General features: G+C 38.0%; 2 protein-coding genes across 2 annotated transcripts in view; both read right to left on the reverse strand.

The window, feature by feature from the left end:
• Nucleotides 1-8,451: 8,451 nt before the first annotated feature.
• Nucleotides 8,452-26,990, reverse strand: part of LOC136832314 (trichohyalin-like) — a 110,584-nt gene continuing 92,045 nt past the window's right edge. Inside the window, 7 exon segments of the mRNA XM_067093224.1 lie at nt 8,452-9,041; nt 15,654-15,760; nt 20,256-20,438; nt 20,765-21,016; nt 22,565-22,666; nt 23,618-23,753; nt 24,975-25,147. The gene's annotated coding sequence lies outside the window, so the exon portion shown is untranslated.
• The window catches only part of LOC136837205 (FYVE, RhoGEF and PH domain-containing protein 6-like), a 34,467-nt gene continuing 16,002 nt past the window's right edge, over nt 8,526-26,990 (reverse strand). The window contains exons 3-10 of the mRNA XM_067101879.1: nt 24,975-25,147; nt 23,618-23,753; nt 22,565-22,666; nt 20,765-21,016; nt 20,256-20,438; nt 15,654-15,760; nt 9,014-9,041; nt 8,526-8,546 (exon numbers count right to left, since the gene is read on the reverse strand). Coding sequence (XP_066957980.1) covers nt 8,526-8,546; nt 9,014-9,041; nt 15,654-15,760; nt 20,256-20,438; nt 20,765-21,016; nt 22,565-22,666; nt 23,618-23,753; nt 24,975-25,147 — 1,002 coding nt within the window. The remainder of the gene's footprint in view (nt 8,547-9,013; nt 9,042-15,653; nt 15,761-20,255; nt 20,439-20,764; nt 21,017-22,564; nt 22,667-23,617; nt 23,754-24,974; nt 25,148-26,990) is intronic.

Genomic DNA, 26,990 nt, shown 5'->3' on the forward strand with positions numbered 1-26,990 from the left:
TGGACACATGAAGAAAAACTGTCGAAATGAACCTATGTGTGCTTATTGCGGTTCTGATGAACATGCCACACAATGGAAATGTAGTGAGCAAAAATGTGTAAACTGTAGACTAAGATCATCATGCAAGGTCCAAAGAATGTATGCACCACTGTGTATGTACAATACAGAATTGAAAATATTACAAGAAAGAACAGGGATGTCTATAAAAGAGGCTACGTTGGAATTAAAAGTGAGAGGAATTCAAGATCCATCTAATAAACACACATATTCTTCAGTAACAGAAACCAATAATGAAACAAAAATGCCTAGAAATAGAAATAACGGAGCACAGAAAAGTAAATTGCAAGAAGAAATTAATGCTCAAGGGAAAAAACTAAAATGGTAAAGAATAAAGAAACAGGTACAAGTGATATGGATAACATTTTATCAAATTAATTTGAAATATTAATACAAATAGGAGCACAGGAGGATGCTACTATTGAAATATTAATGCAAATAGGAACACAGGAGGATGCTACTACGGAAGCAACAGAGGGGGGTCGTGATAGACTGGAAATTAAAGATAAAAAAAAGCCTTTGGAAAGAACACCACCCAAAACAAAGAAACTAACAATTATTAGAGAAACATCGGCCAAACCAAAGACAAAAGATATGAAGAATGAACACAAACAAAAACAAGTTAAGACTATACCATTATCTCCTAAAATAATAATAAAACCTATGGACACAGATATCCAAAACACCAAAGTGGATAACAATGACTATGTCAAGGGAGAAGAGATTACTCCATCACCAACAATTGGTACAAGAACAAATAAAGAAAGAAATATACATGATAACACATGTGGATGTAATGATTGTTTCATTGCATTGTGCAATAATAAGAAAAACATAACAAAAGATAGTTTAACAAACATTATAAGAAGTTTTATGAAGTATAGAAAAAAAGAAACCACTGATTTAAGCACCCATGAAAAAGGTTGCATGTGCATTGAGCTCTTAATATTTTATAAAGGTAAAAAAGTGAATGTCGTGAGAAAATTATTAGAAAAAAATCCAAGTTGATAATACAAAAAAAGAGGGAGTAAAACTAGACTGCTATAACAAAATATTTTCAATAGCTGTATTATACAATGGAATGTAAATGGTCTACAGACCAGATTACACCTAGGAGAAGTATAACGGTTATTAAAAGAATATGAACCAATGATATTATGTTTACATGTCAACAAAACTTTGTCAGCAATAGGTAAATATACCTTAGCATCAACATCACGAGAGGAAGTAGGAAATTTAGGTATAAGCATATATGTACATAAAAAAGTAGTTTATGACAATATTCCTGTGAACATCACTGACCTGCAAATATCAGGTGTTAAAATTCGAATAAAAAATTATAATTATGTAATTTATAATTTATACAACCAACCTAATAAAAATTACGATAATAATGCCAAGCAACCTACATTAATAGTAGGTGATTTTAATGCTCACAACCTGATGTGGGACTGCAATTGTACAGACTCAAATACAACAGGAAGTAAAATAGGAGAATTCATAGATTCATATAACATATATGCTGTATAAATGATAATGAAATCAGCACATATTTTTCATAAAACACGTGGAACATTTTCCTGTGCAACAAACATAGTAGACAGATTGGATTGGAATACAGTTGACGACTTACGTACAAGTGATCATTTCCCAGTATTAATGTCATTATTACAAAATAATCTTGCCAAGCATGTCCCTCAATGTAACATTTATAAAGCAGATTGGAAGCAATATGAATTCCACATTAGGAATATGCCACCATTTGAATATTTAAAAGACCATAATGAAACTAATAAAGTTCTTGTTGATTTCATTAAAAATGCTGCTGATAAAGCAATACCAAAATCAAAATCTCATCCAACAAAACACAAAGTCCCATGGTGACCTGAAAAACTAACAGAATTAATAAAAATAAAACAAAATTGGAAGACGATTAGATAATCTGAATAGAAAGTTCAGTAAAATAAACAAAACATTACTGATATTAGAAGGAACTTTACAATAACTAACTTATTAGAAATTGATACATTAAAACCTCTATATAACAAAATATCTGCAAAATTTAAAAGAGAAGTAATTCAAGTAAGAATCATTTCATGGAGGAAATATGTATCAGATCTCTCTAATAATACTCCCATACAAAAAATATGGGAAAAATTCAGGAAAATAAATGGTACCCATGTTAAACCACTAGACATGCCATAATAAAAGATGGGAAAAGAATACTTGGTCCTAAAGAAATGAGTTATGTAATAGGAGAAAATTTAGCAAAAGTAAGTAGTGACAAAAATTTAGATGAGCATTTCTGCACAAAGAAAAATAGTATAGAATTTATAACAATAAATTTTGAAATAATAGAAGATATATATTATAACTGAAAATTTAATATGGAAGAGTTGGAATTTGCTCTGTTGAACAGCAATAAATTTGCCCCTGGAGGTAACAATATTTGTTTTGAAATGATCTGCCATTTAGCACCTTTGGCAACGACATACTTATTAGAGCTTTATAACCACTTATGGCTTCAAAATTTATTTCCTGATGAATGGCGTAAAGCTAAAACCTGGAAAAGACCAATTTCTTTAAGTTGTTTATGCAAATTACTAGAGAAAATGGTAAATGCTCGACTAACATGGCACATTCAAGAAAATAAAATTTTGACTCTGACTCAATTTGGGTCACAATGTAACAGATCTACACTGGATTCTCTGTCTAACTTGGAGGACCACATACGAAGAGGATTTGAACAAAAACAAATTACTATAGCCGTCTTTTTTTTACACTGAAAAGGCTTGTGATACTACATGGAAATATGTAATATTAAAAACGTTACATAAAAACAGCATCTGTGGACATTTACCTATGTTTATCCAAAACTTTCTAACAAATCGCACTTTTCAAGTGAGAATTGATATTTTGTCAAATACATTTCCACTTGAAAATGTCTTCCACAAGGAAGCGTCCTAAATGGCACACTGTTTACTTTAGCAATAAATGATATCAGTAATAATCTACCAATTGGAATTAAAGGTAACTTGTATATGGATGATTTTGCCATATATTATTCATCTTGCATAAAACATGCAGAGCGAATCATTAATAAAACTATAATAAAAACAGATGAATTGGCCTCATCCGCAGGCTTCAAATTTTCTATACAAAAGACTCAAGCAGTAATGTTTTATAATAATAAAAAGTGGAAAAAAGGTGAAGAAATACTGTAGATTTAAAAATCAGAAATCATTCCATAACAATTGGCCAAATAGCAAAATTTTTGGGATTAGTATTTGATACTCACTTGAACTGGAAAGCCCACATAACATACATGAAATCAAAATATAAAAGAGCATTAAACCTAATTAAAAAACTATCGAACACTACTTGGGGAGCCGATAGACATACCCTTACTGTACTGTATAAAGTAACAGTGCTGTCTATCATTGATTATTGAAGCGAAATATATGGCTTGGTATCAGACGTAGCGCTGAAAACATTAGATCCAGTTCATAATGAAGGCCTTAGAATATGTTCAGGAGCATTTCGATCATCACCAACATCTGCTTTACTTTACAAGTTGAATGTGGTGGACTACCTCTCTATCTCCATAGAGAGCTAGTAGCAATGAAGAGTGCTCTGAGAATTCAGACGAATGATTCTCTAACCAAAAAATTATTTGGATTAAGAGATGTGTTTATAAACAATCATCCACCTCTTTTCCCAATTAGAGCATTTTTTTTTTTTATTGATCCCAATTAGAGCTAGAAGATTGTTTGAGTCACTAAATATAAATATACAATTACCTTTAATATTAAAATTACCTCCTCCTTGGACAATGAATAAAATGAGAATTTGTACACACTTGAAATATTTATCAAAAAGTTATTCAGTAACACAGTAGAACATATAATCCGACAAGGTCCACATTACGCAATATACACCAACAGATCTAAGTCACAATACAGAATGGGATATGCTGCAGTATCCCCAGACAAAAGGTATCAGTTCTCTCTACCAGATAATGCCTTGGTATTTACAGCTGAGTTATGTGCAATAGCATCAGCCATAAAAATAATTAAAGAAGCCTCATTTAATAATTTTGTGTTTTATAGCAACTCCAGAAGCGCTATAGAAGCCATTCAAACCTGTTATAAAAAAAATAATATTGTACAACAAATTAAATTTTCACTCCATAAATTGTATAATAACAGAAAAAATATTGAAATATGTTGGATCCCTGCCCATGTAGGAATTAAAGGAAATGAAGAGGCTGATAAAGCAGCTAAAGCAGCAGTCCACATGACCAGAGCAAATGTAGACATCCCTATTAGTGACTATATAAGATATATAAAAACAACCATTATAAGTAAATGGCAAAATATATGGAATGAAGAGCCTGAAAATAATAAATTGAAACATAAAATCCAGTGTTGGGAAATGGAGTTCATCATATCAGAGACACACACACAAGTAATTCTGATGCGTCTTTGAATAGGCCATACTCGTTTGACACATGGACACTTAATGAACAGTCCATGTGGCCCTCCTCCCAAATGCCCAGATTACAAAGTGTTGATAACAGTCAAACATGTATTGTGTGAATGTCCAAAATATAACCTGCAGGGATCATCAAATTTTGGAAATAGATCAATGAAGGAATTTTGTCGGAATCTCCTACATTTTCAGTAATGCCAATTTTAATGTTCATGAGGAGCTGTGATTTAATTGATAAAATATAAAAAGTAAGTAATAGAAATATGAAAATCCTTAGGGGTCTAATGAATTTTAAAACAACTACATTTTAAAATTTTAATAAATTTATTTTATATTTTAATATACCTTTGTAGTGAGTATACAGGCAGTCCCCGGTTTACGACGGGGCTTCCGTTTTTACGCCGTGTCGTAAACCAAAAATCGTCGTGAACCGAAAAATCATAAAAAATCCTAAGAAAACCTTACTTTTAACGTTTTGGGTGTATTGAAAACAATGCAAACTGCATTTTTATTGTTTTTCATAAAAAAAAAAAAAAAAACTCCAAATTTTTATTATTCTGCCATTTTGGAGCCCTATTTCCTCCGTCGGATCGGCGTACAACGCCCAGAACATGCATCGTAAACTGGGAAATAATTTCTGATGAATTTATTTGAAAAGCGTCGTAACCTCGGAAGATCGTAAGCCGGACCTGTCATAAACCAGGGCCTGCCTGCATATGGAAACGTGAGTATAAATGTATTTATTGTGTGAGTGTGTTCTAGTATGAGAGCGTATGCCTTTGTGCAGTTTTTAATTTAATTTCATTCATTCATCACCATATCAAATGACCTCTTTGGTCCCAGTGCTAGGCTTCTAGCCTAGACCTGTCATTTCATCCAAATCCTTCGGGCCAGCCCTATGAGAGCTGATAGTCAGCTCAGTGGTCTGGTTAAACTGTTTTAATAATAATCTGCTGCCTGCCATTCAGCTTAATTCTTTATTATTCTTTCCGTTTCTTAATATTTGTTTCAAGATATTTTGCCTGTTTTGAAATAATGCAACAAGTTTTATTCTGTTACATTTTGTTATTTTCGCTCTTTCTTGCTGCATAGTTTTTCCTATATGGTTATGCTACATAGTTGTTTTTAACTCATTTTAGCCCATGAGCCTTTCTCTTAATTCCCTCTCTAACTTGGTTTTGCCTTTTGGTATAACACAAACCCAGCTTGGTCTTAGCTTTGGTGTTTGTTCATTCATTCTGTTATATCTTTTTCCTATTACGCACCATAGGAGAGAGGCCTGTCTCGTCTGCCAACCATTCTATTTTTAGACGTTCTCAACCTGGTTTTATCAAACATCCTAATTCTACATCTATTTCTGTTTGTTCTGAAGTGTTTTCTCTCTGAACAAGCAGAGTTTTTCTTTCAAATACACAGTTACTTGGAGTGTTGTAATGTTTTAGTCTTTCAGATGATGTAGAGATTGAGAAACATCAAGGAGGAGGGGGGTTCTCTTACTGCAGTATGGTGGTTTCGTAACTGTCACATGAGACCTCTGCTTGCTCTCCAGCATGGATCCCCCCCTTTCTCGACACGAGGACGAAGTGGAAGTTAATGTTCCATGACCTTTAGACAGAGTTTCCGATATCGACAATTAGTCTCCAAGACCAGTAGCTGTTCTGTCTACAGTTCCTGTCTGCACTTCTTGCTTTGTCTTGTGGGGGCTTTTCTATGCTCCCTCCCCTCCTCGCTCTCCTGTTTTGAAGGATGAAAAGTTCTGGGAAGCTTTCTTTATAAAGTTCCTTCGCCTCCCTCTCTCTTTTCATTGTCGTATGCTGCATCACAGTTTCTCCATCTTCTTTCTTACCCTTCTAGAGATGTTGGGTGGAAGCATACATTGTGACTGGAGAAAGACAACTCACCATTGGAGCTGCAGCCAGTGAGCCAAGTTCAGCCAGTCATTTCAGTTCGGGTTTGTGTGCTTTTACTGTGTGTCATAGCTTCAAGAGCTACTTGTCCCCCTGTCTTTCGATGTAGGATTTGCAGTTGAGTCTTCTCCTTCGTCTTTGCTGTAGGCTGCAACCGTGTCTTCCCCGGGCATACCTCCCCCACCGTGCATCTGCCATCAGTACTGTTCCCACCCAGATCATTGTCTTTCCCCTTACTTCCATGTCCTTCGGGACATGGACGAGCTTTTCTTCAGTGCCAGAGTAGTTTCTAGCATTCTAGGCCTTCTCTTCCCTGCATTTTCCTTCGAGAACAGTTCCTGCTTGCTGTTTTCAGCGATGCACCACAGTTTTCGGAGTCTAGGCTGAAGATACGCTCTCCAAGGAAGGAAGAAGAAGAGAGGCCTGGGGTAGGCAGATGTAGCCTTGCCCTTGCCACAATGGTGCACGGCCTTGACTTCTATTGATGTTTCTGTAGCTTTCTGTTCGTCCTCAGCCAAGATTGGCTCTGAAAAGATGAAAATGCACGTCCTTGCAGATGTTGCACTGCCGTGTCATTTCGACAATTGTTGCTTGACAGAGATACAACTGGTTATTTTCGCTGTTTTCTTGCATCCCCTGTCTATGGACACAGACTTGGAGTTTCTTCTACTTTGCCTGAGTAAGCATCTAGTATGTGGATGTTTCTTCATTCCTTCACATTCTCACTAAAAAATTTTGCCATGGTAGGGCATGTCCAGGGCTGTGCCCCATCTATGTTCATGTACCTGAAGGCCTTTTGTGTTACCACTTAAGGGCCTCCAAACTAAGTGTTAACAACTTATTTTTGATTCCAACTCTGCCAAGAAGTGATGTCTAGGAGCTCCATTTCTTTTGACTTGATGTATGATCAAACGGATGTACTCCACAGTTAACATGGCGGACAACATATGTTCTGGGCAACATTTCTTAAGGTCAGGACCATTGGTCTGCCTCTAGCATTCATGAAGAACCTGTTGGACAGGTACTAAGGACGGGAATGCGGTCACAACAGACATCATGTGCCCCCTTTTCACCTTCGGTACATTTCCCATAGTAGATCCTTGGACTCTTTTTTTTTCCTTGGGTTCTGTGGTGGCTGCTCAACAGCCATGTAGATCATCCAGCTCTTGAGGACAGGGGTGTGTGTGTGACAGGCCTCCTACCTTCTCTTTTATATCCTTCTAAGGGACGGTTAGCATGTCACGTTATGGATGGGTGTACATGCAGGTTTTCTAGATGACTGAGTATCCTGTCTATAGTCGAGCTCTTTTTGGATTAATAGATACAACTGACAATGAACAGACCCATTGGTTATCTTCAGCTTTATTGTCCCCGACAATATCGTTTCCTCCAAGCCTATCTTCGAATCGGTAACGTTGCCTTCCATTCATTTGAAGGCTGAGGTCTGACAGTTGAACATCACACATGTTCAACAGATCAGAGGCACGGGTCTCCTTCCTTTGATCTTACATGACGAGGAAAGACCCCTCAAGGTTAGGTGAACTACCAGTCTGTTCAGAGATTAGCTCGGAATCGTCCTACCAAGGAATAATAAGTCTTCCATATGTAAAGACTGAGGGTTTGTATGCATGTAGGAAAAATGACATTTTTCCTAACATGCAAACCTGAGGTCTTTCCATAAATGGCCCACCTCTAGCCACCCCTCATTCTGCTTCCTGGGCCAAAAGGTAAAGTGAATGCCTGCCAACTGGATGGAGGGGATTCCTCCCCTTCCACTGGTAGCCAACTACCAATATCCACCTTGTTTTAAGTTAAACAGCCGGCTCCAGCTCGCACTAAACGTAAGTCCCCTATGTAAAGACCTAAAGTTTGTATGTTAGGAAAAATACAAATTACTTTAAAAATTTGTCATATTTCTCACTTCTACATTTATAAAAATTTCTATACATGTGAGGTACAAAATAATCAGAGTACTTGATAAAGGAAACACTTTCAATAGAAGTTGAAGTTTTTTCCAATTTTAATTACTGGTTAAAAATACAGTACCCAAATGGTAATAGTGAAAGCCTCTTATGACTTAACATTCCTAACCTGAAAAATAAATAAAAATGTAGGATGATGAAAATTTAACTTAATTTCTTGTAAACTCAACAGTCCTAGTAAGTCATACATAGAAACTATACATTGTATACTGACCTGTATGTTCTAAATATAAATAATCACAACAGTATTCACAAATGGAATGCATCACAGACTTGGAAAGACAAGATTTTTCAAAATATCATATTTACATTGAATACAATCATTTAAAACATATGCGGTGTATAGACAAATTCTTTGATATACAGAATATATATTTTTAAATTATTAGCTGTCATTTCAGTTCTCTATTGCCATATTCATTGTTGCATTATCCCTGAGCCAGTTATGTGTCATGTCTTATACAATGACACTTGACTGTAGCCAAATGTCTTATGCTTGGATGCCTGAAGTTTTTGCTTTTTTGATACAGCAGATCATCCCCTTCCAGTGCTGGAGTTATTTACTCAAGACAGTACCACAGCTTCTCTCATAGCTTGGATCCATCTGTAAGATAATTTCAGTTTTTACTTCACAAATAAAAATTTAAGTTTAAGTACGTACGTAATCTGTGTACAGAACTAAAAGTCTGTACATATATTTATAAGAAAAAGAGGATATTAGTCCTGCAATGTATTTCATGTATACCTGTACTGTATATATATTAAGGCAAAGCATTAGTTGAAGATTGGAACAGTTCTACCATGTCTTGTGGCAAGGTCAGCATCACTGACAAATGGGTGATATCCCCCCCCCCTTTTTCACACACAGTGAAAACTTTCTAATTAAAAGATTTCAAACAATCATTTTCATGACCAACAAATGTCAAATACATGTAACATGATTATACTTGCTTAGAAAGCTGGTCGCTGTAATAGTCCTCTTCTGTCAGTGATTTTCTCTGTTGTTCAGAAATAAATAAAACTTGGTATTTTTTATGTCTTCAGCCTTCTGACTTATGTTAACTTAGTTATGACTCCTGGTTAGGAATATGCAGAATGTGCTGCTGTATTACATTTCAATTACTATACAATCCTGAAGTTCCATTTATGATGAAAAATTTCATTAAGGCTGTCTGACAATTACTGCTGAGTAATATTTTGTTTCATAAAACCAAATATTTTCACATGGCTTTTTTGCGCAGCTAAAGTGAATCCTAGACATTCCATTTATGAGAAGAGATGACAATGACTTGCTAACTCTCAGCAGGTGGTGAATGAACATCAGGTTCCCATAGGTCAACTTATTACATGTCTGCAGTTTGCAGCTCAAGTGCTTTCCCAAAACTCTCGCTTGGTTTTTGGATTACAATTTACTGGAATCATCCTCTGTACTCATTATAATCATCCACTGTAAGAAATCATATTGCATTTCTGTGAAGGATTTTCATTACTGAAATTTTATTTTGGTGCTAGCATTGCATTGATGTTATTTTGTGTAGATTTCCATGTAATACAGTTCTCCTGTTCTCACATTATTACTGTGGTTTTTATTTGTTTTCTATGCTCTTCAATGCTAATGTTTTCTCTGGTTTTTGCAATGACTGGTTGTCTGTGATTTTGCCTTAACTATATGCATGAGCAAGAGTTTTTCTGTTGCTCTTATTAGTTTCTTTACAATTGCAATGCTAGTTTTGTTGTCTTCCATTCAAGCTTGTTTGTGATTTCTTACGGTCAACATTAATATTTTTTATTGTAAATCTTGGTGGTTGTGTTAACAAATAAGTTTCATTGCCACTCTCATTGAGGCTGTTTTGACAGTAAACCTGTGTTGAGACACTTTTGCCAGTAAACCTGTGTTTTTATCTCTTATTTACATAAATTTTCAGCTTTCTTTTACATGTTCAATTTTTCAGCTATTCCACATTATCTTGAAACCTTATTTATTCTTTATTTACCTGTTTGTTTACAATAATTGTCAGTATGCTGCAGGGTAGATGCATTCCTCTGCCTGGTTTCATGTTAATTTTAGGATCCTCTTTACCTCTTGGGTTCTTACCAGTGTCAAACATTAACTTGTGATGTATGTAAAGATATCACGTCTTCACTTCAGTGTTCCTTTTATCTCAGGAGGAAGCGTTTTAAGCATTCCTTTGATGACACTTGTCCCCAAGGTTTCTAGTTTGGCACAGAGTTCCACCGTTGCTGTGGATGAGTCATTTATAGGGAAAGAGCACAGTTCTTTCGATGATGCTTCTGCATTTCTCAAGATGATTCCACTTTGTTGGTGTAAGCTGCTTCTCTGTTTCCTCTGACAGATCCGATGAATCACTCCCTCTTCATCTTGCATGAAAAGCTAAACATATTCATTATCATCCAGAAGATATCCCACCAACCTTTGTCTCTTGTCCCAGCATGGAAGATCACTACCCTTACTGTTGCAGGTACTCAAGGATCTGTTTTTCGTCTTCACACAGGCTGAATTCCATTTCTCAGTCCCACTTTCTCTGGACTCTCCTCACACTCCAGCCTCCAACCTTCCTTCAATTTCTGCTTCCAGATGCACTCTTTCCTTTCCTACTTCTAGCCATGTCCTTGCATATCAAGACATAGCTATGACAAACCAATGGTAACACTCAGATGTCCGACCTGTCTGATGCCTGTGCCGTATATGCCACAAGATGACAAGATTCTTCAGTCAGGCTAGGGTCCCTCCTAGTAACCAAGTTCATGCTAAAGACTACCACCTCACTACCTCAACCTTCTATTGTCTTCTTTCTGCATGAAATAAGGGTGTCAAGAGGTTCCACAGGAAGATATTAGCAGTGAATAACTGGCTTGAGTAGATATGGGGAGCCACCTACACTCTGATCTCAGTAAGTCCAAAATTTGACAGGTTAGTTAAGGCCAAACACCTCATTGCCTTAGTTTGTGTAAGACAAGAGACTCAGTCCTGAAGGCCTTACCTAAACTTCTATCTGTTAAGAGATTTTTATACCTTCAATTGGCTGACCCCAAGGACCCTTATCTATTCTCAGCTAGATGACTGAAGGCTTTCAGGAAATGTTATAAGATCCCTGGGTAGCTCTACTTCTAATTGCCTCCGGTCTCCTGGTAGTTGTAACTGCTGTGACTTTCATCATTCTGCCCATCACCCTACACCAAGAATTTTCAGATGCCAAAGTCTCCAAGGACTCGTGGAAGGTGTCCTTATCTCCCTACAATGTCCTGAACCTAAACTTCAGAGAAACAGCAGCTGCCATTTTGTTCTGGTAAAGAAGGGGCAGCACCTCCAAGGTCGTCTTCTTGAGTCAGTGAAAGTCAAGATCACTTGCCACCTTCAGTTCTCCCAGTATCCAGAGGGAGCTCATCTCCAGAAATTTTGAATGTCTGTAAAGGAGATCAGAGTGGATCCACGGTAGTCAAAATCATACAGGGGGGTTATTACTTTCCTTTTCTGAAGCAAGCCATCCCTTGGGACTTCTTATCCCATTCCATAAGAATACTTGTCCGGGCCTTACTGGACAAGGAGGTGAGGTCAGTGGAGAAGCAAATGGTTTAAAGAGGTAACTGAACTTTTGGAGGATTATACAGCCAAATTTTCTTGGTCACCAAAGCCTCTATAGGTTGGAGACCCATCATCAACCTCAGCCCATTGAACCAGTACCCCTGCACTCTATCCTAGATATAAGCAGTGTCCTTACTTAGTGGTTCATTCCAAGAGGACAGTTCTTAGCTTTAGTCAACCTTAAGTAGCATACTTTCAAGTACAGTAGTGATTCATTTGTCTAAAGTACAGTACTGATTCACTTGTCTAACAGAAATTCCCTTTCATTTCAGCCTTGCTACCATCCCTTTGGTGTCCAACGTTCTGGTGGCTGTCGGTGCCCAAAGCAGTGTTATCATCAGAATCTAAAGTTACTTTGACAACAGTTGGTGATGACCAACTCTGCTACAGAATTTTGTCAGCATCTCCAGAATTCACTCTAGATTTGCCCGATACTCAGGCTTGAGATGAACTGATTGAAGTCTGCCCTGGAACTGACTATGAGGGTCCTGTATCTGAAAATGGATTTAAGACAGTGCTGCTTTTGTCCATCCTGTGAGACAGAATAGAGATTCTGTGATTACTACAGAGCTCCCTTTGGATGGCAATCCCTCCTACCAAGCTGTGGCAATGACTGATAGGCCATCTCTTCAAGATATTAGTTCCTCTCTATTTGTTCTGGATAGGTCTTTTCAACTAAAGTTTAAAAGGATTTAGTTGGCATCTGTACATCCAGACAACTTCCCATTCTTCACATCACAAGACTTTTGGAAAATTTTGCTGTACGACTGGACACTCAAAATCTGGTTTCTCTCGTCCCTCTGTTGCCACAGATACTCCTGTGCTTAGACACACCACTTGTCCTTCAACAAAATAATGTGGCAATTTTCGAGACTCTGCTGATGGAATATTTGTTGTTGTTTTAGATTAAGCCAGCCTTGTGATGGCACGGACTCTTGCTTAAGGGCAGCATGTAACATGGATCACTTTGCAACTTTCATAAAAAAAGTTGAGCCAACCTATTGCTCCACCCTGCCAGACTAGCATGGAAAGCTGACACTTTCATGTACAGTGGGGACAACCTGGAAGAGTATGCCTATCCAGTCTTTAGCATTATACCTTGTCTGGAGAAGGCTCTGCAATCCATCTCTCAAAATAACTAGTGGTTCCCCTCTCGCCTGAGCAGGAGTGATCTTTCCTAAATGGGAGAAACTTTTTGGACAGTAACACTTTAAGCACTTCCACCATTCCTCCATGCTGCTAAACCTCATGCCTGGTGGTTATTAAGGGATGCCTTGCTAGCATGGGATTTTCAATGGAGGTCACCAAGGTCATTGTTACCAGAAAGGAGATCTACTTCAAGAACTTACCAAGCAAAGGAGAAGAGCTTGGTGGAATGGAAATTGCTTTGATCTTGTTCAAACCACTGTTTGCAATGTAGCTGACATCCCTTTGTTCTGACAATGTAAAAAAGGCTTTTTGTTTCAACTAACAAGTAGTATTGCTTGGCATTGTCTAAAGTTATTGAGATGGGTACTTCCCTCAAATTAAGAAAAATGTTTAAGCTTTTTAGAGGCTAGCTCTGCTGGAATCCTTACAAACCTCTGGACCAGTGCTGAATGACCTCATTGGTCCCAGTGCTTGGCCTTTGGCCTAAATTCTATATTCAAGTCAAGTCAAACCTCTGGACTAAGCTCCAGCAAGGTCACATACTAGAGACTGGGGGGAAGATTAGCCTGTCCTTTGCTCATGATTTTCTCACAAAGACACAGAGCGCAATTTCTCAGTAACATACCATTCCACAGCTCCTTTTTTTATAGGTTCTCTTGCTTTCCAAGCAAGGAATGAAGACCACCACCCCTGGCCAGTCAGAAATGAGGGATTACACTACCTCCAGAAAACTGTTTTCAAAAAAGGGGTTCAATTTGTATTTATCTACTTATGGTATTAACATAAAAAGTTACACAGATATCTATTTCATGTTGGCAAAGTTACGAGATTTTGAGATCCTATGAAAATGTCTCCAAGGAACAGGCCTCCCAGGTGAAGGTTAGGGGTACTGTCAACCTCTCTACTTTTTTTAGGTGTCATTGCTGTCTTAGTTGCTGGCTCATGGAGATGCCAGTCAACACAATTTTACTTAAAGGATGTTACTCTGAAGTCTCTTGACATTTTCTTCCAAAGATCTCTGGTAGTAGCAGATAACGTTTTATTAATTTTGGGTGGCATGAGGTGTTTGAGATTTGCATGGAGGACAATTACTTATCCTCTCCAAAACTTGTCTATCTTCAGTCTTGCCTTTGAATTCTGGGGTTGTTTGCTGCTATGCCTTATAGGATGGGTAAGTGAGCCAACTGTTTTTCAGGGCTGATGTTTCTCCAATTTGGATGACAGCAGCTTAGCTCCTCCCTAAGAGCTATTCTGGGCATGTAATGTTAATGGCTTTAAGATGAATTAGTTAAATAAAATATAGTTTCAACATAAACTCATTACTTTTATAAGTGCCTACATCTAGACCCCTCTCTTCATTCACAACTAGCTCAGACCATAGAATAAGTGACTTTGTTGCAATTGATGGACAAATGGGAAATACATGCTTAGGTACCATCTGCCAGGACTTTAGCAATTTCTTCTCAGAATAGTGTGTCTAGGATTCTTACAGATGCATGATGCACTCAATCAAGGTCCATGGTTTGTATTAAAAGCTGTTCTGTAAAAAAATAGTATCTGTCCCATTTAAATTTGTATCCATGTACTCATTATACGGGTCTTTTATTAAACAAAAACTTTTTATTAAACAAAATGTTTTACTGTCTTCCCATACACATTTCTCAGAAAGCATTAAATTGATAACGAGAATTTGAATAATTACCATTTTTACTGTTTACTTAACATTAACCTTTTTATCATACACTGAATGTTTACTTCATCTAGTTGTTTCATTTTGCTTTCCCTAAATTTGTAGATAATGCATACACCCATGACTTATAATTACAGAACTGAATATTTTAATTACACCACAAAGTTAGCATTCTTAACTTTCATACAGGGCTGGTATACCCCTGACTATAAAATATTTATCTATATATAAGGTGATATGAAAATTAGAAATTGTAAATTGGTTGAAGTGGTGCTTTCCCTCTTCCAAGTAGGTTTTATACAGTAAGTGTGTCATACATGGCATTTTAGTTGTGGATTTTACTAAATACCTGTGGGTGTGACCATTTAACTGTTTTAATATTCTGGCAAACTTATTAGTGCATAATTTTATATATAAAATTTTATCATACAATGGCTGTTCACAATTTAAAATACTATAGTGGAGATTAAAGTACATCTAACCCCTAAGAGGAAAAACTTATGTAAAAGTGTTTGGTGGTGATACTGGAGTGTAAAGTGTAGAGTCTTGGGTGGATTAGTAAAAGAATGATCATCCATGACCAATACAAAGGAAGATCATGTATATTAGCTTAAATCTGCCTGAGAAAATTTGGTAAAGCTGAAACAGTCTGAACAGTACTATTAAAAATATTATTAAAATTTATCAATCAAATTCAGTCTTTTCCTTATATGAAGAGCACTTCAGAAACAGCAATTTATTCTTTGAAACAAAATTATTCGTCTTGTACTTACTTCTCTGCAAGATGTGGGGAGTCAGTATGGAAAACAATTGGAGGTCTATTGGGGTGAGTAAGTTTGAAGGTCAAGCAGTTGTCAAGGCCATCAGATGCATCATTCGCCTGTTCCAAAAGTTAAGAACACTGTCAGTAGACATACAAGAGACATCAGAAAAACAATCAGTATACTGTAATATGAATAAAAAGTGATGAAAATAAAAAATAAAAATGAATACAGATAAAAAGACAAGGACAATGCCAAACAAAAGTTTCAAAACTAGACCAAGTACTGGATCAATTTTATTGTGCTTTGCAGCTAAGTAATTTGCCCCAAATATTAATCTTATTGAAGCTTAAAAAGGAATTTCAGGAAAAGAATGCTTCTCATGACTAGGCTTGTATTGCAGTGGACCACGATACCAGATGACAGTTTGTCCCTCCAGCAGCATAAAAAATTCTACTTTACTCCCAGTGTTCTGGAGGCAGGACTATCAGCCCCAATACTTGTGCAGCCTCAAGACTAGATAAAGGAAGAAGACTAAGCACAGGGTTGAATAAATTTGTGACAGAACCTGGCAGTATGGTTCTATAGGCCAAAATAAAGTTTACTAGCAAAAATGTAATACAAATAAGTGAATTTTGATTGTGTTACAAAGTTACAAAATATTCTGAGGATACTTCTGAATTCAAGTAGCTTTAATTTATGTAGCTATATATAAATGTTAAATAATAAAATATACCTTACTTAATTCCAAGTCTCCTGCAACGTGTCTACATTCAAAAGTAGAAATAATTTTTTTGAAAAATTACAAATTCTCCTCCCTATTATCAGTTTGACAAGGTCATATTAGTGGTTACTACACTTCTACCAGGGTGAATGTTATTGCTGTAAGCATGTTATCATTCCAATGTCCATATATTCATCCCAGGGCCATGAGTTCATCCTGAATATAATGAAGTTTTTTACAAAATGCAGTAACATACCATCTTCTGTCTGCATGCAGGCTTGGAGTACTTACATATGCTTTATGTCAATGACAATTCAGTTATAATTACCTGTCCTATTATCAAATTACAGTTACAACTACAATTACAAGGATGGAAAAAATACCAAATACAATTATAATTACGATTACTCACTCTAAATAATTCAAAATTTTACTTACTGTTACAAATACATATATCCTATTTGTTGAGCAATAATATTTCATACACCTATTCCCATGGAAAAAACAAACAAAATGCAGATTAATGCAAAAAAAATGTATAGGTGAGTTTGATCTCCTTTTAAAATCAATTTATGCAACAATTGTAAGTTGTAACTTGTAAAAGCTTTAGTACAAATACAAAAGAAATATATTTTTAAAATTTTAGACCTCTTGCAGAAATTAACATTAACATGAATACTTCTCATTTTGTTATCTGCATAAGTAAATTGTTAGTATCTTTACTGTGTTGAAAATTATAATGCTTATAAGAAAATAAAACTGAAATACAAAACTCAAACTTGTAAAAAAATCAAACTAGAAAAAACTCCTCATTGTGTTCAGTATATAAATCTGTCAAAGCACTATTTATATGATGTAATCATAATTTATTTTATAAAAACATGACAGTTACAATTAAAAATACTTTATTATTTGAAAAATTTAATTACAACTACAATTACCATTAAGTAGAAAGAAAGAATTACAATTACCTTAAAATGTAATTAATTACATTTTAATTAAATTACAATTACAAGTAATTAATTACATTTTAATTAAATTACAATTACAATTACTCAAGCCTGAGGGTAGCAATAATCCAGTTAAATACCCTGTTGTTCACTAGAGTCCAACCATATCCATTTCATCCTATAATGGATTTATTCACACATATTTCTTATAGTTTCTTTGAAAAATTTAAAAGGCCATCATGCCTTTTGTTTCTTACCAATATTTTCTTTGTTAATTTTATACTGTACCCCTAAACTGACAAGATAACAAATAAAGTTATACAGTACTTCAGCTTTGTGCAACTCCCATAGCAATGAGGTGAGGAAAGATCAGAGCACCACAATGACAAATAAAAAATTAAACTAGGGAACAGGAGATGAAGTTGATAGATGAAGTAAAATCGCATTTTTCAGAGTAAAATGCATTTTTCCTAACATACAAACCCGATGTCCTTTACATATGGGGATACTTTCGGCGAAGCTGAATAAGGCCGCTAAAGACTTACAGGGCATGAGTTGGTATTACTACCAGCTGGGCATGTGGTTGGTAACAGTGGGAAACCCACGGTACCAACCGCCCAGATTCACGCATTCACTTTACTTTCTGGTCTAGGGCAGATTGTGGGGCAGCTGAGGTGGGTAACCTGAGTAAAGGACCTCGGGTTTGTATGTTAGGAAAAATGCATTTTACTCTTAAAAATGAGATTTGTTCCTACACAAATATAAATCCTTGGTCCTTTACATACGAGGACTCAAGATTTGGTGGGAGGAATCTGAGTGGAGGTCTCAGAATAACTGGAAGTTCAACGCACCTCATGTACACCTGGGGTAAGAGCCAGGAGGACATGGCCACTGGACCGTGAGCACCATTGTGAGAACTGTGGTGATACGGACCACTGTACTAGACCGTCCTAGATGTGAGGAGGTTACGGTATGTAAGCGATCACACAGCGAGGCGAAAGCCAGAGAGAGCCCTTCCCAGCCACATTAGGGATGACTGGGAAACATCGGGGACTAAGGACCAACATAAGGAATGGGTTTGGTAATTAGTCCGCAACCCCTTCCCTGCCTTGTAGGGGAACGAGGGGACATTACATCCAATGCGCACCTGAAAGGCAACAAAGACAGGACACTCAAGTAATGAAACTCACCTGCATCAGATGTCCGGTTCAGCTTGTACGGCCTAACTCTCTGCCAGAGGGAAAGGGTAGGATGGTAGGGGAGGAAGAGGGAGCCAGTCACTCACCTTTCACGCCCAATCATGCACGTACAACAGATGAGATGCAACTCTGTCCTATATGGGAGCTGGGTAAGTTACACAACCTGTTGACCAGCCACCACTGGTCCCAAGGAAAAGGTATCTAAGGACCGATGGGTATCGTCCCTTAGGTAAAAAGAGGTGAATGTGGTCTGGTGTGACCACACCCCTGCCTTCAGTACCTGCTGAACCGACAGGTTCTTCTTGAATGCTAAAGAAGGAGCAATCCCTCAGATTTCGTGAGCACGGGGGCGTAGAGGGCTGGTGACGTCCTCGCCGGCCGTTGCATACGCTTTTTTGATAACCTCACAAAGCCAGAATGAGATCGTGTTCTTAGACACCTCCTTCTTGGGGTCCCGGTGCTAACGAAGAGTCGCCGACACTCAGGCCTGTGGTGTCGCATTCTCTTCAGATAGCGCCCATACAGGACAGAGTCGTAACTCGTCAGGGTCATTACCTGCAAGGTCACTCAGGGATGGGATCGTGAACGACTCAAACCGAGTGTCAGGGGAGCCACCCTCCCCTTCCTAGCCCAATTGGACTTAGAAGAGGGAGGGGGAGAGGAGGATGATGACGACGAGGAAGAGGAGGAAGAAGAAGACGGGGATGGTTGACGAGCACACTTCTTCTTCTTCTTATCAATCAGGGATAAGACCACATCCCCCAGCTTGCCGAAGACAGACCATACGGGGTCGACGGAAACTGGGGTAGGAACTGAAGCAGGAGCAACTGGTCGAGGCGAATCTAGTTGAGAGCGTCCGCTGTCGGGGCGATCAGTGAAGCAGGTAATGTCAGACGGTTCAGGGTAGGCACGGGTAACAGTGGAAGCGGGGCAGGAGGCATGAGTGTTTTGCCGGGAGGCGGTGGAGTGACCGAGCAGACCGGGCCGGCCAGCATCGACACTGAGATGGCAGGGGTAGGGACCAAACCATATGCATGATGTGTTCCCACCGAAGTCACTACGCTCCTCGGCAACACAGTGGTAACAGTGGTGGTTGTGAGAGCATCCACCGTGTGAGTATCTGGATCCACGAGAGTACCTTTCCCACTGCTCGGGAGACCAAAGCCTACACCCATCACATGGGTTATCAACAGTGCAATCAGGGAAGTCCTTGCTCCCTTTACAACATTTTAAGCAAAGAGAGTGGGGATCTGAATCCGTGCTACAGCGGAAGGCGCCGCACTTTTTGTCCTTACCAAGACAAATCCTGCGCACAGGCTTATCCAAGTCATAGGTTTGTAAGAGATCATCCATCTTACAAACACACAAATACACAGGGGAACAAGCCAAAAAGAAAACAGGAACAAACACACCGTGAATAGGTTGAAGCTTTAGCATCCAGGAGTGAACAGAGAGCCATAAGACAAGTCCGCTTCAGATGAGGCCAGAAACTAAAGTGAATGCATGAATCTAAGCAGTTGGTACTGTGGGTTTCCCACTGTTACCAACCACATGCCCAGCTGTAGTAATACCAACTCATGCCTTGTAAGTCTTTAGCGGCCTTGTTCAGCTTCGCCGAAAGTGTCCCCATATGCAAAGGACCAAGGGTTTGCATTTGTGTAGGAACAAATGTTATGAAACTGTTCTAGTTCTAGTGGGAATTTTATATAAAAGGCTTGAATGGATGCTAATAATTTCCTACCTTGTCTATGGTTTCAACTTGATAACCCAAGACAGGAAGAGAGTGAAGAGCACAAACATCTTGAGGTGCTCTGTATTCATATAACACACGGTCCTTCAGAACGAACCAGCCTCTTCGCAAGGATCGCCGTACCATCACACGAAGATAACCACACATTTGAGAGGCAGCATCACTTGCGCTTACCTGTTGCAAGTCAAGATATATTAAATTTAGTTTGATTAGCTGTAGCATAAGATATTCCAACAAAGATTTCAGTTCTAGCCAAATCAATGAAAACTTCGTCTTTTATCATACAAACATTACATGGTAACATTTTATATGTTCAAAGATTGCTTTCTACTGAATTTGAGTCATAAAAAATTTGTTCCACCTTAAATATTTAAGATTTGATATGTCCTTTTCATGAATATTCTTTATACTGTTATACACTATACCATGAAATGATACCAAAGAAATATATGAAGCACAGAAAAGAAGCAAATTAGAGAATGTATGGCATAAATTCTCACCTCCAGCAACCTCTCTGGTACTCTCCTTCGGGTATGGCTTCTATTTTCTCGCACTCCTCTTTTAAAGAGACCTTTGAGGCTGGATACTCTTCTGAGTTCAGATTCTTGAGGGTCTTCATTGGTAACTGTTCCTTCATACCTGTGTTCAAATTCAGCTTGAAGCACTTCAAAGCAAGTATCACAGACTCTCAGTGACTGGTTTTTCTTATACTGCAGTGGGGCACGATTTGCTGAACAGTGATCACATACCACCTGGGTAAAATGAGCATTTCATTATATAAAGTGAATACAAAATTTGAGAAGGGGGATGTTAAACCCTTCTGAGATACTTGATATTTCAAAGTTTTTGGAATTAGTAGCCATAACATCTGACCATTCTTTACAAGTTACTTTTATACCAAATGTTAGTATTTTATTTCCAGTCACATCAGTATTTTTCATTTCCTTCAACTCAAGGTCTTTAGAATAATGATATTCCAACTAAAAAATTAAACCTCTGCTGTATTAAAGCCTGGTATACTGATTCTTATAAAGCTGACCAACGAAATTTACCAACATTATTATATTGATTGATCTAACATGGAATTAGATGCCCTTCAAACATGGTATAATTGTGTCTCTTGTCTAATCCTTCTCTTGAGACTTTGGTCAAATGGCCACTCATATTTTGTGAGGTGTGTTTAACATTAATGCTAAGTCTTGTTATTCAGTGACTTTTATATATTTCATTTCTCCTTGTATTACCATCTGTTTTCTGCCTCATGTAAGTAAGTTACTTGTGTTTATGTGGAATTTTAGGCAACACTTCTGGCATGCACTTTACATAACACTTTTCTTTCATGATTATACCAAGGCCTGTGCCCTTATACATCCCTTAAGGCAAGACCTTAAGGGATGTAGCATAAGCCCTTTAGTAATACCAACAGATGGCAATGTGAATTATACTGTTGGCTTTACCCTACTGTATGGTTTAAGTTACTCAAAATGTCTTAAAAAAACAATCATCTGAGAGAGCCAGACATCTTGACAATCATTAAGTCCTCCCCAAATGAACTGTTCCAGACCAAGTTGTTGAAGTTTTTGGAGTGGTACTGGTGAAAGTCTTTCTCTTTTGTGAAAAGAAGCATTTTATTGGCCCATCTCCCATAGAGATTGAATTGCAGTACTGGAATATCCAGCCTAACTTCCTTAAATACAGAATTACTCTTACTTAATGGCATCATCTCAGTCAAAATTCCATTTTCATTCAGCGGTCTTTTCCAACTATGTAAATATTCTGTTCTGGTGAGGTGTCTGAGTCTGATACATACATAAAAATCAAGAGTTATCCTCCTGTAATCTGACAATTATAATAAGTGTAAGGACCCATAAAATTTTACTAATTTCCAGTAAACTGATACAGTCCACTGCCTTGCACCAAGGGTGACTCTCCCATCTGAATGAACACAGATTATGAAGAGTGAAGCCTCATACTGAAAAAGTGGGTCACAGACAGGCACTTGCAGGAGACTTCTTGTCCCCTGGAAGAGCAATATCTCTTCTAAGTAAACTGTTAATCAATCACGTGACTAAAGCTCTCTCTCGTTAATACAATTTTTGTAGTTCAATGAGTTGTTTTTACTGGCTTAACTGTGTGGTTTTATTAAAATACAAATCTCTACAGCAATCAAAGCATTCAAGAAATGAATGATTTATAGTACTAAACACTATACAGAGTTAGTAATCTTTACTATTATGTTTTTCTTGAGAACTCTAATTTATTCTGCCTTCAGCCCAGTCAACGAAACACTGTTACATTACCTTGCCACAAGCACGACAGTGATGCCTACGGAAAGTTAGAGTAAATTCTGCTGTACACTGCTGACACATAGTCACTCTGTTGTCTGGAATCCAAACTGGGGCCTGAAAAAGTAACTTACCTAAGTCTCACTGACAACTTGTTCTGTTGTTATTATTTTACCAAAGTTTCTTCACCTATCTTTGTACAATTAATTATAAATAAAGTACAGTAATACTGTAGGTACCAAATGTAAATGAGCACAACATGTTATATCCAACTCAACCTCATTAATATTTTTGTCAGATTTCTTCCTTTAACATGAAATATGTATGCCACTGTTTAAAGCAGTAATAGAAAACATAAACTGTGATTATTACTCATAAAACTCAAATTAGTTACAAGGTAAGACCACCATGATAAGCTACTGGAGATTTTATCAACAAGTAATTCCATTAGAATAACTTATGTGTTAATCTTTTCAATAGGAGGATAGCCTTGCCAGGTTTTATAACTAATTATGTTTTGAGCCACAGTATCTGGTTTATAGTGCTCTGAACCATTTGCCTGGAAGCTTTAAGAAACATGTACCAGCAGATTTCAGATGGTCATCTTGGAAGATTAAGCAAAGCATACAGGAAAAGGATTTTTCAGGAGTAAAGGCCACAAGGATGGGTAACCTGAAAACATTTTGAGCCAAGAAAAAAAAAAGTAACGCTGAACTGTGAGTGTGAAAGGTCTATATTGTAAAGGAAGACAGGCAATATATCTGCAAAATAAATTCAGGAAGGGAATTACAAAGCTTGGCAGAAGAAACAGTAAATGTGGGAAAAGCCTGACAATTGTTGAGAGTCCACCTGATATGAGTATTAAAGACTGACGAGCTATAAAGAACTCCTGAAAAATCCATGTGCACATTGCATAATTTTCCCAGATGATGATCTAAAATCCACTAGTGTGTTACATGTATCTCACAAAGGAGAGGTAGAGAATCAAGAGATGAGGTAAGGATGGGGTCAATGATCAAGTTCCGAATTTTCCAATGTAATTAATATGACTGAATTATAGTAAATTACCTGCTTGCCAAGCGATGAAGTATTTGGATGCTGGAAAGTCGGTATTTTAGCCCTCAAGAAAGTGGACCTTCGAGAGGCATTGTCTTCGATGGCATCCCTCAGTGCTTGTATCCACTCATCTCGCTCTTCAGCAGACCTTAAAAAAGAAACAAATGCTTACAGTAAATTTTTTGCAGAGAGTTTTTTTTACAATATACAGTATACTGGAAGGTAATTTGTTTATTATCAGGTACACTGTGCTGACGTGTTTAATTTCCATGATAATGAAACTATGTCATCCGTGAGCATGTTTATCCTAACCATCAGCACCGTTCAACTCTGTTCTGAATTTCATTTAATTCATATAGCCTTATGTTTTTATTTGGCATCATGCAATAAAATCTTCATTTCTTCCCCTGTTATAAATGCCATATACTGTACAGTATTCCTTCATTTCTTCCCCTGTTATATATGCCATATACTGTACAGTATTCCAAGTCTCAACAGCCTCCTTCTAGTAAATAGTACCACATTTCTCTCAACCACTTCCCTTGATTCTTTAACCTTTCTCTAGTTTTTTCCTCATTTACACTTGAGTATATCATTCATAATCCACAGTATTCTCTCTGTAAATTCCCTTAATGTATCATGTTCTTATTTACACTAATTTATAATTTCATTTTCAACCCCATGCTGCTCCTTTCTGTAATCCCTATTCCTATTCTCTGAACTTCACTTTGATTGTATGAGGTGAATTGATGTCTTTTTGAAAAGACAAACAAGAAGAGACTTACAGAGGAAGAACTGTTGATGACTTTCAAAGACAGCTCAAGTCAAAATATCAAGGGGTTGCTGAATTGGCTTTTATATAAAAATGATCACTTATCTGGAATTTTATTGATAAAATGCTTGAAAATGTTCAAATAAAATAACTGTATTTTTTGGTGTAGTACAAAAAGAAAAGTTGCAAGATTCAAATGTGATTACTAGGCTGGGATGGGCAGAAATATTATGATCTTGTGTTCATATCTGGCCATTTAGATTTAATGAAAATGTATCTGAATGCTGAAAGGAAATACAAATTACAAAGGGAACCTTATCCAAAATGTGTGGCTGGTGAGGCTCCTAACAGAGTATTTTAAATAGCCTACCTACTGTTTAACAAATACTGCAATATGAATGTACGGTACCTATCTACACCTCTGCCACTGAAATAATTTGAATGGTTCCCCAAATGTCTTTTATGTTGACTAAAATATCAAAAATAGGCCTACTGTTCCACAGACAGGCATTGTGGATCCAAGAAAAAATGCAGTAGCATTAGGTTTTGTGCTGTGCGGTATTTCATCCTTTTATGCATAGGCATATAAATCCTTACTTTGCCTGCAGTGTAAATGAGCGAGAGGTGGAAATCACACTGAACTCATTCTTGAAGTCCTCTGCTTTCGGTGTTTCGACCCTCATTCCTTCAAGGGGCAACTCATAGTTGACTCGAAGGGCACCCCCTGGTCCACTTGTGATGAAACTGGTGTATAACAAGACATCTGACAACTGTAAAAAAGAATAGTTCCTTATTATACAAAACAGTATCAAATACATCTTTCACTTATCTGATTGGTAAAACCTTACCATACAAGAAAATTGAGAAGGAGACTGCCTAAGGCTTTTCAAGATGGAGGAGTGTTCTTTTGATTTGTGGTCTTTCAGTCAAGACGTCGCTCATTTTAAAAAGGAACAGAAGCTGAAAATTGTACTAATTATCGCTTGGGTTATTTTTAATGGTATTGCAAATACAGTATAAAGTTACCTACAAGGAAAAAAATATCTACACCATACAAATTTTAAACCACCGTATGGTAAATGTAAAGTAGATGGCCACACGAAGATATCGTTTATTAATATAAAATTTGTCGACCACACGACATTGAAATGGGTTTATAAAATACTTTGATCCCCGAGCGGCTAGCACTAAACACGGCGACCCACGGGGCTTCCACCATTTTTAGTACTAGCACCTCGGAGGTGACCCGTAGATAACAAACCAAAGTAGCACCGTATTAAACTCGACATAGTATAGTGCCACTAATATACCCAGCCTGAATCGCCCAGGAAACACCATTACCCAACACATACAAGTAGGTGTCATGAGATCAAAGGGGTGCTGGAGAGATGAAATGTGTTGGATAATTGGACTGGAAAACTGCGCTGAAAGACTGTTTACCTCTTCAAAGGTCATACACACCAGTACCGCCTCCTCAAAGTATGTGATTGTTGTTGTAAAGTCACCACATTGATGTCAGCGGAGTGCTTCGAAGGCGACATTAATTAAGTCTCCGCTGAGCAAGTTTTCTTTGGTGACTTCCCGCTTTCTTCGAACTCAATTCGTCACGCCTAACGTGCCAGGTCATGCATTTTCTACCATTTCAACTTTATATGTATTTGTCCAACTGTCATAAATCATGTATCGTATGTTTCTTTATTCGCAGGCATCAAGACTGTATCCATATTGAAGTTCTATACATTTTTGTATTATAAATTGTACTTGTTCGCCGAATATTATTGTTAATTGTTTTTGACCTCAGGTCACGCTCAATGTCATTGTCTTCCGTGGTTCGGCGCCAGTCGGCCGCTATATAAACTGCCTGAATCTGTAATAAACCAGCAATAACTTTTACCTGCTCGTTTCTTTTGCACGTCTTACAGTGGTGACCCCCCGGAGTATCCCGGAGCCATTAGTGGACCGACACGACGACTCAGTCTTGGCTCCAAGAACCCTCCAACGCTCTTAGCGGCCTAAACACGGCGCTGTAACCAGTGTTTGAGCGTGCTGACTCTCGTCGGCAAACCCACCAGCGTCACTAACGGACCCACACGGCGCACGAAAGTGCATTCTGACGCGAGTACCCCACTCCAGTAAGAGGGCAAAGGAGCGAGCATGGACGCAGGTATCCCCTCCTTCGTGCACTTAACCGCGGACCTTGAGGACTCTGAGGTCTACTCTCCTCCCATCTCACCCGTGCCCGTCCCCGCACCGAGGCCCTCCCACACCTCCACACCCACGCCCGCGCCCCGAACACTCCATGGCCCGGCAACACAGTCGCGGGCCGCCCTCACCATAAAGTTGAAACCTTTTATACAGGGGAACCCAACGATGTGGCTGCGCAGGGTCGAGAGCCACTTCAGGGTGGCGCACCTGACGGATGAAATCCTGCAGGCCGACACTGTGCTGAACGCCCTCCCAGAGGACGTATACAGAAAACTCGTCTCGCGGGTGCCCGAGACACAAACCATCACATACAACGTCGCGAAGAAGATCCTCCTCGAAACGTGCTCCCTACCTATCACCGAGCGGGCCGCCCGTGCTATCGACCTCGCTGTCAACCCACGGCACAAC

This window comes from Macrobrachium rosenbergii, chromosome 4 (genome assembly GCF_040412425.1).
Source record: "Macrobrachium rosenbergii isolate ZJJX-2024 chromosome 4, ASM4041242v1, whole genome shotgun sequence".
In the NCBI taxonomy this organism is placed as follows: domain Eukaryota; kingdom Metazoa; phylum Arthropoda; class Malacostraca; order Decapoda; family Palaemonidae; genus Macrobrachium; species Macrobrachium rosenbergii.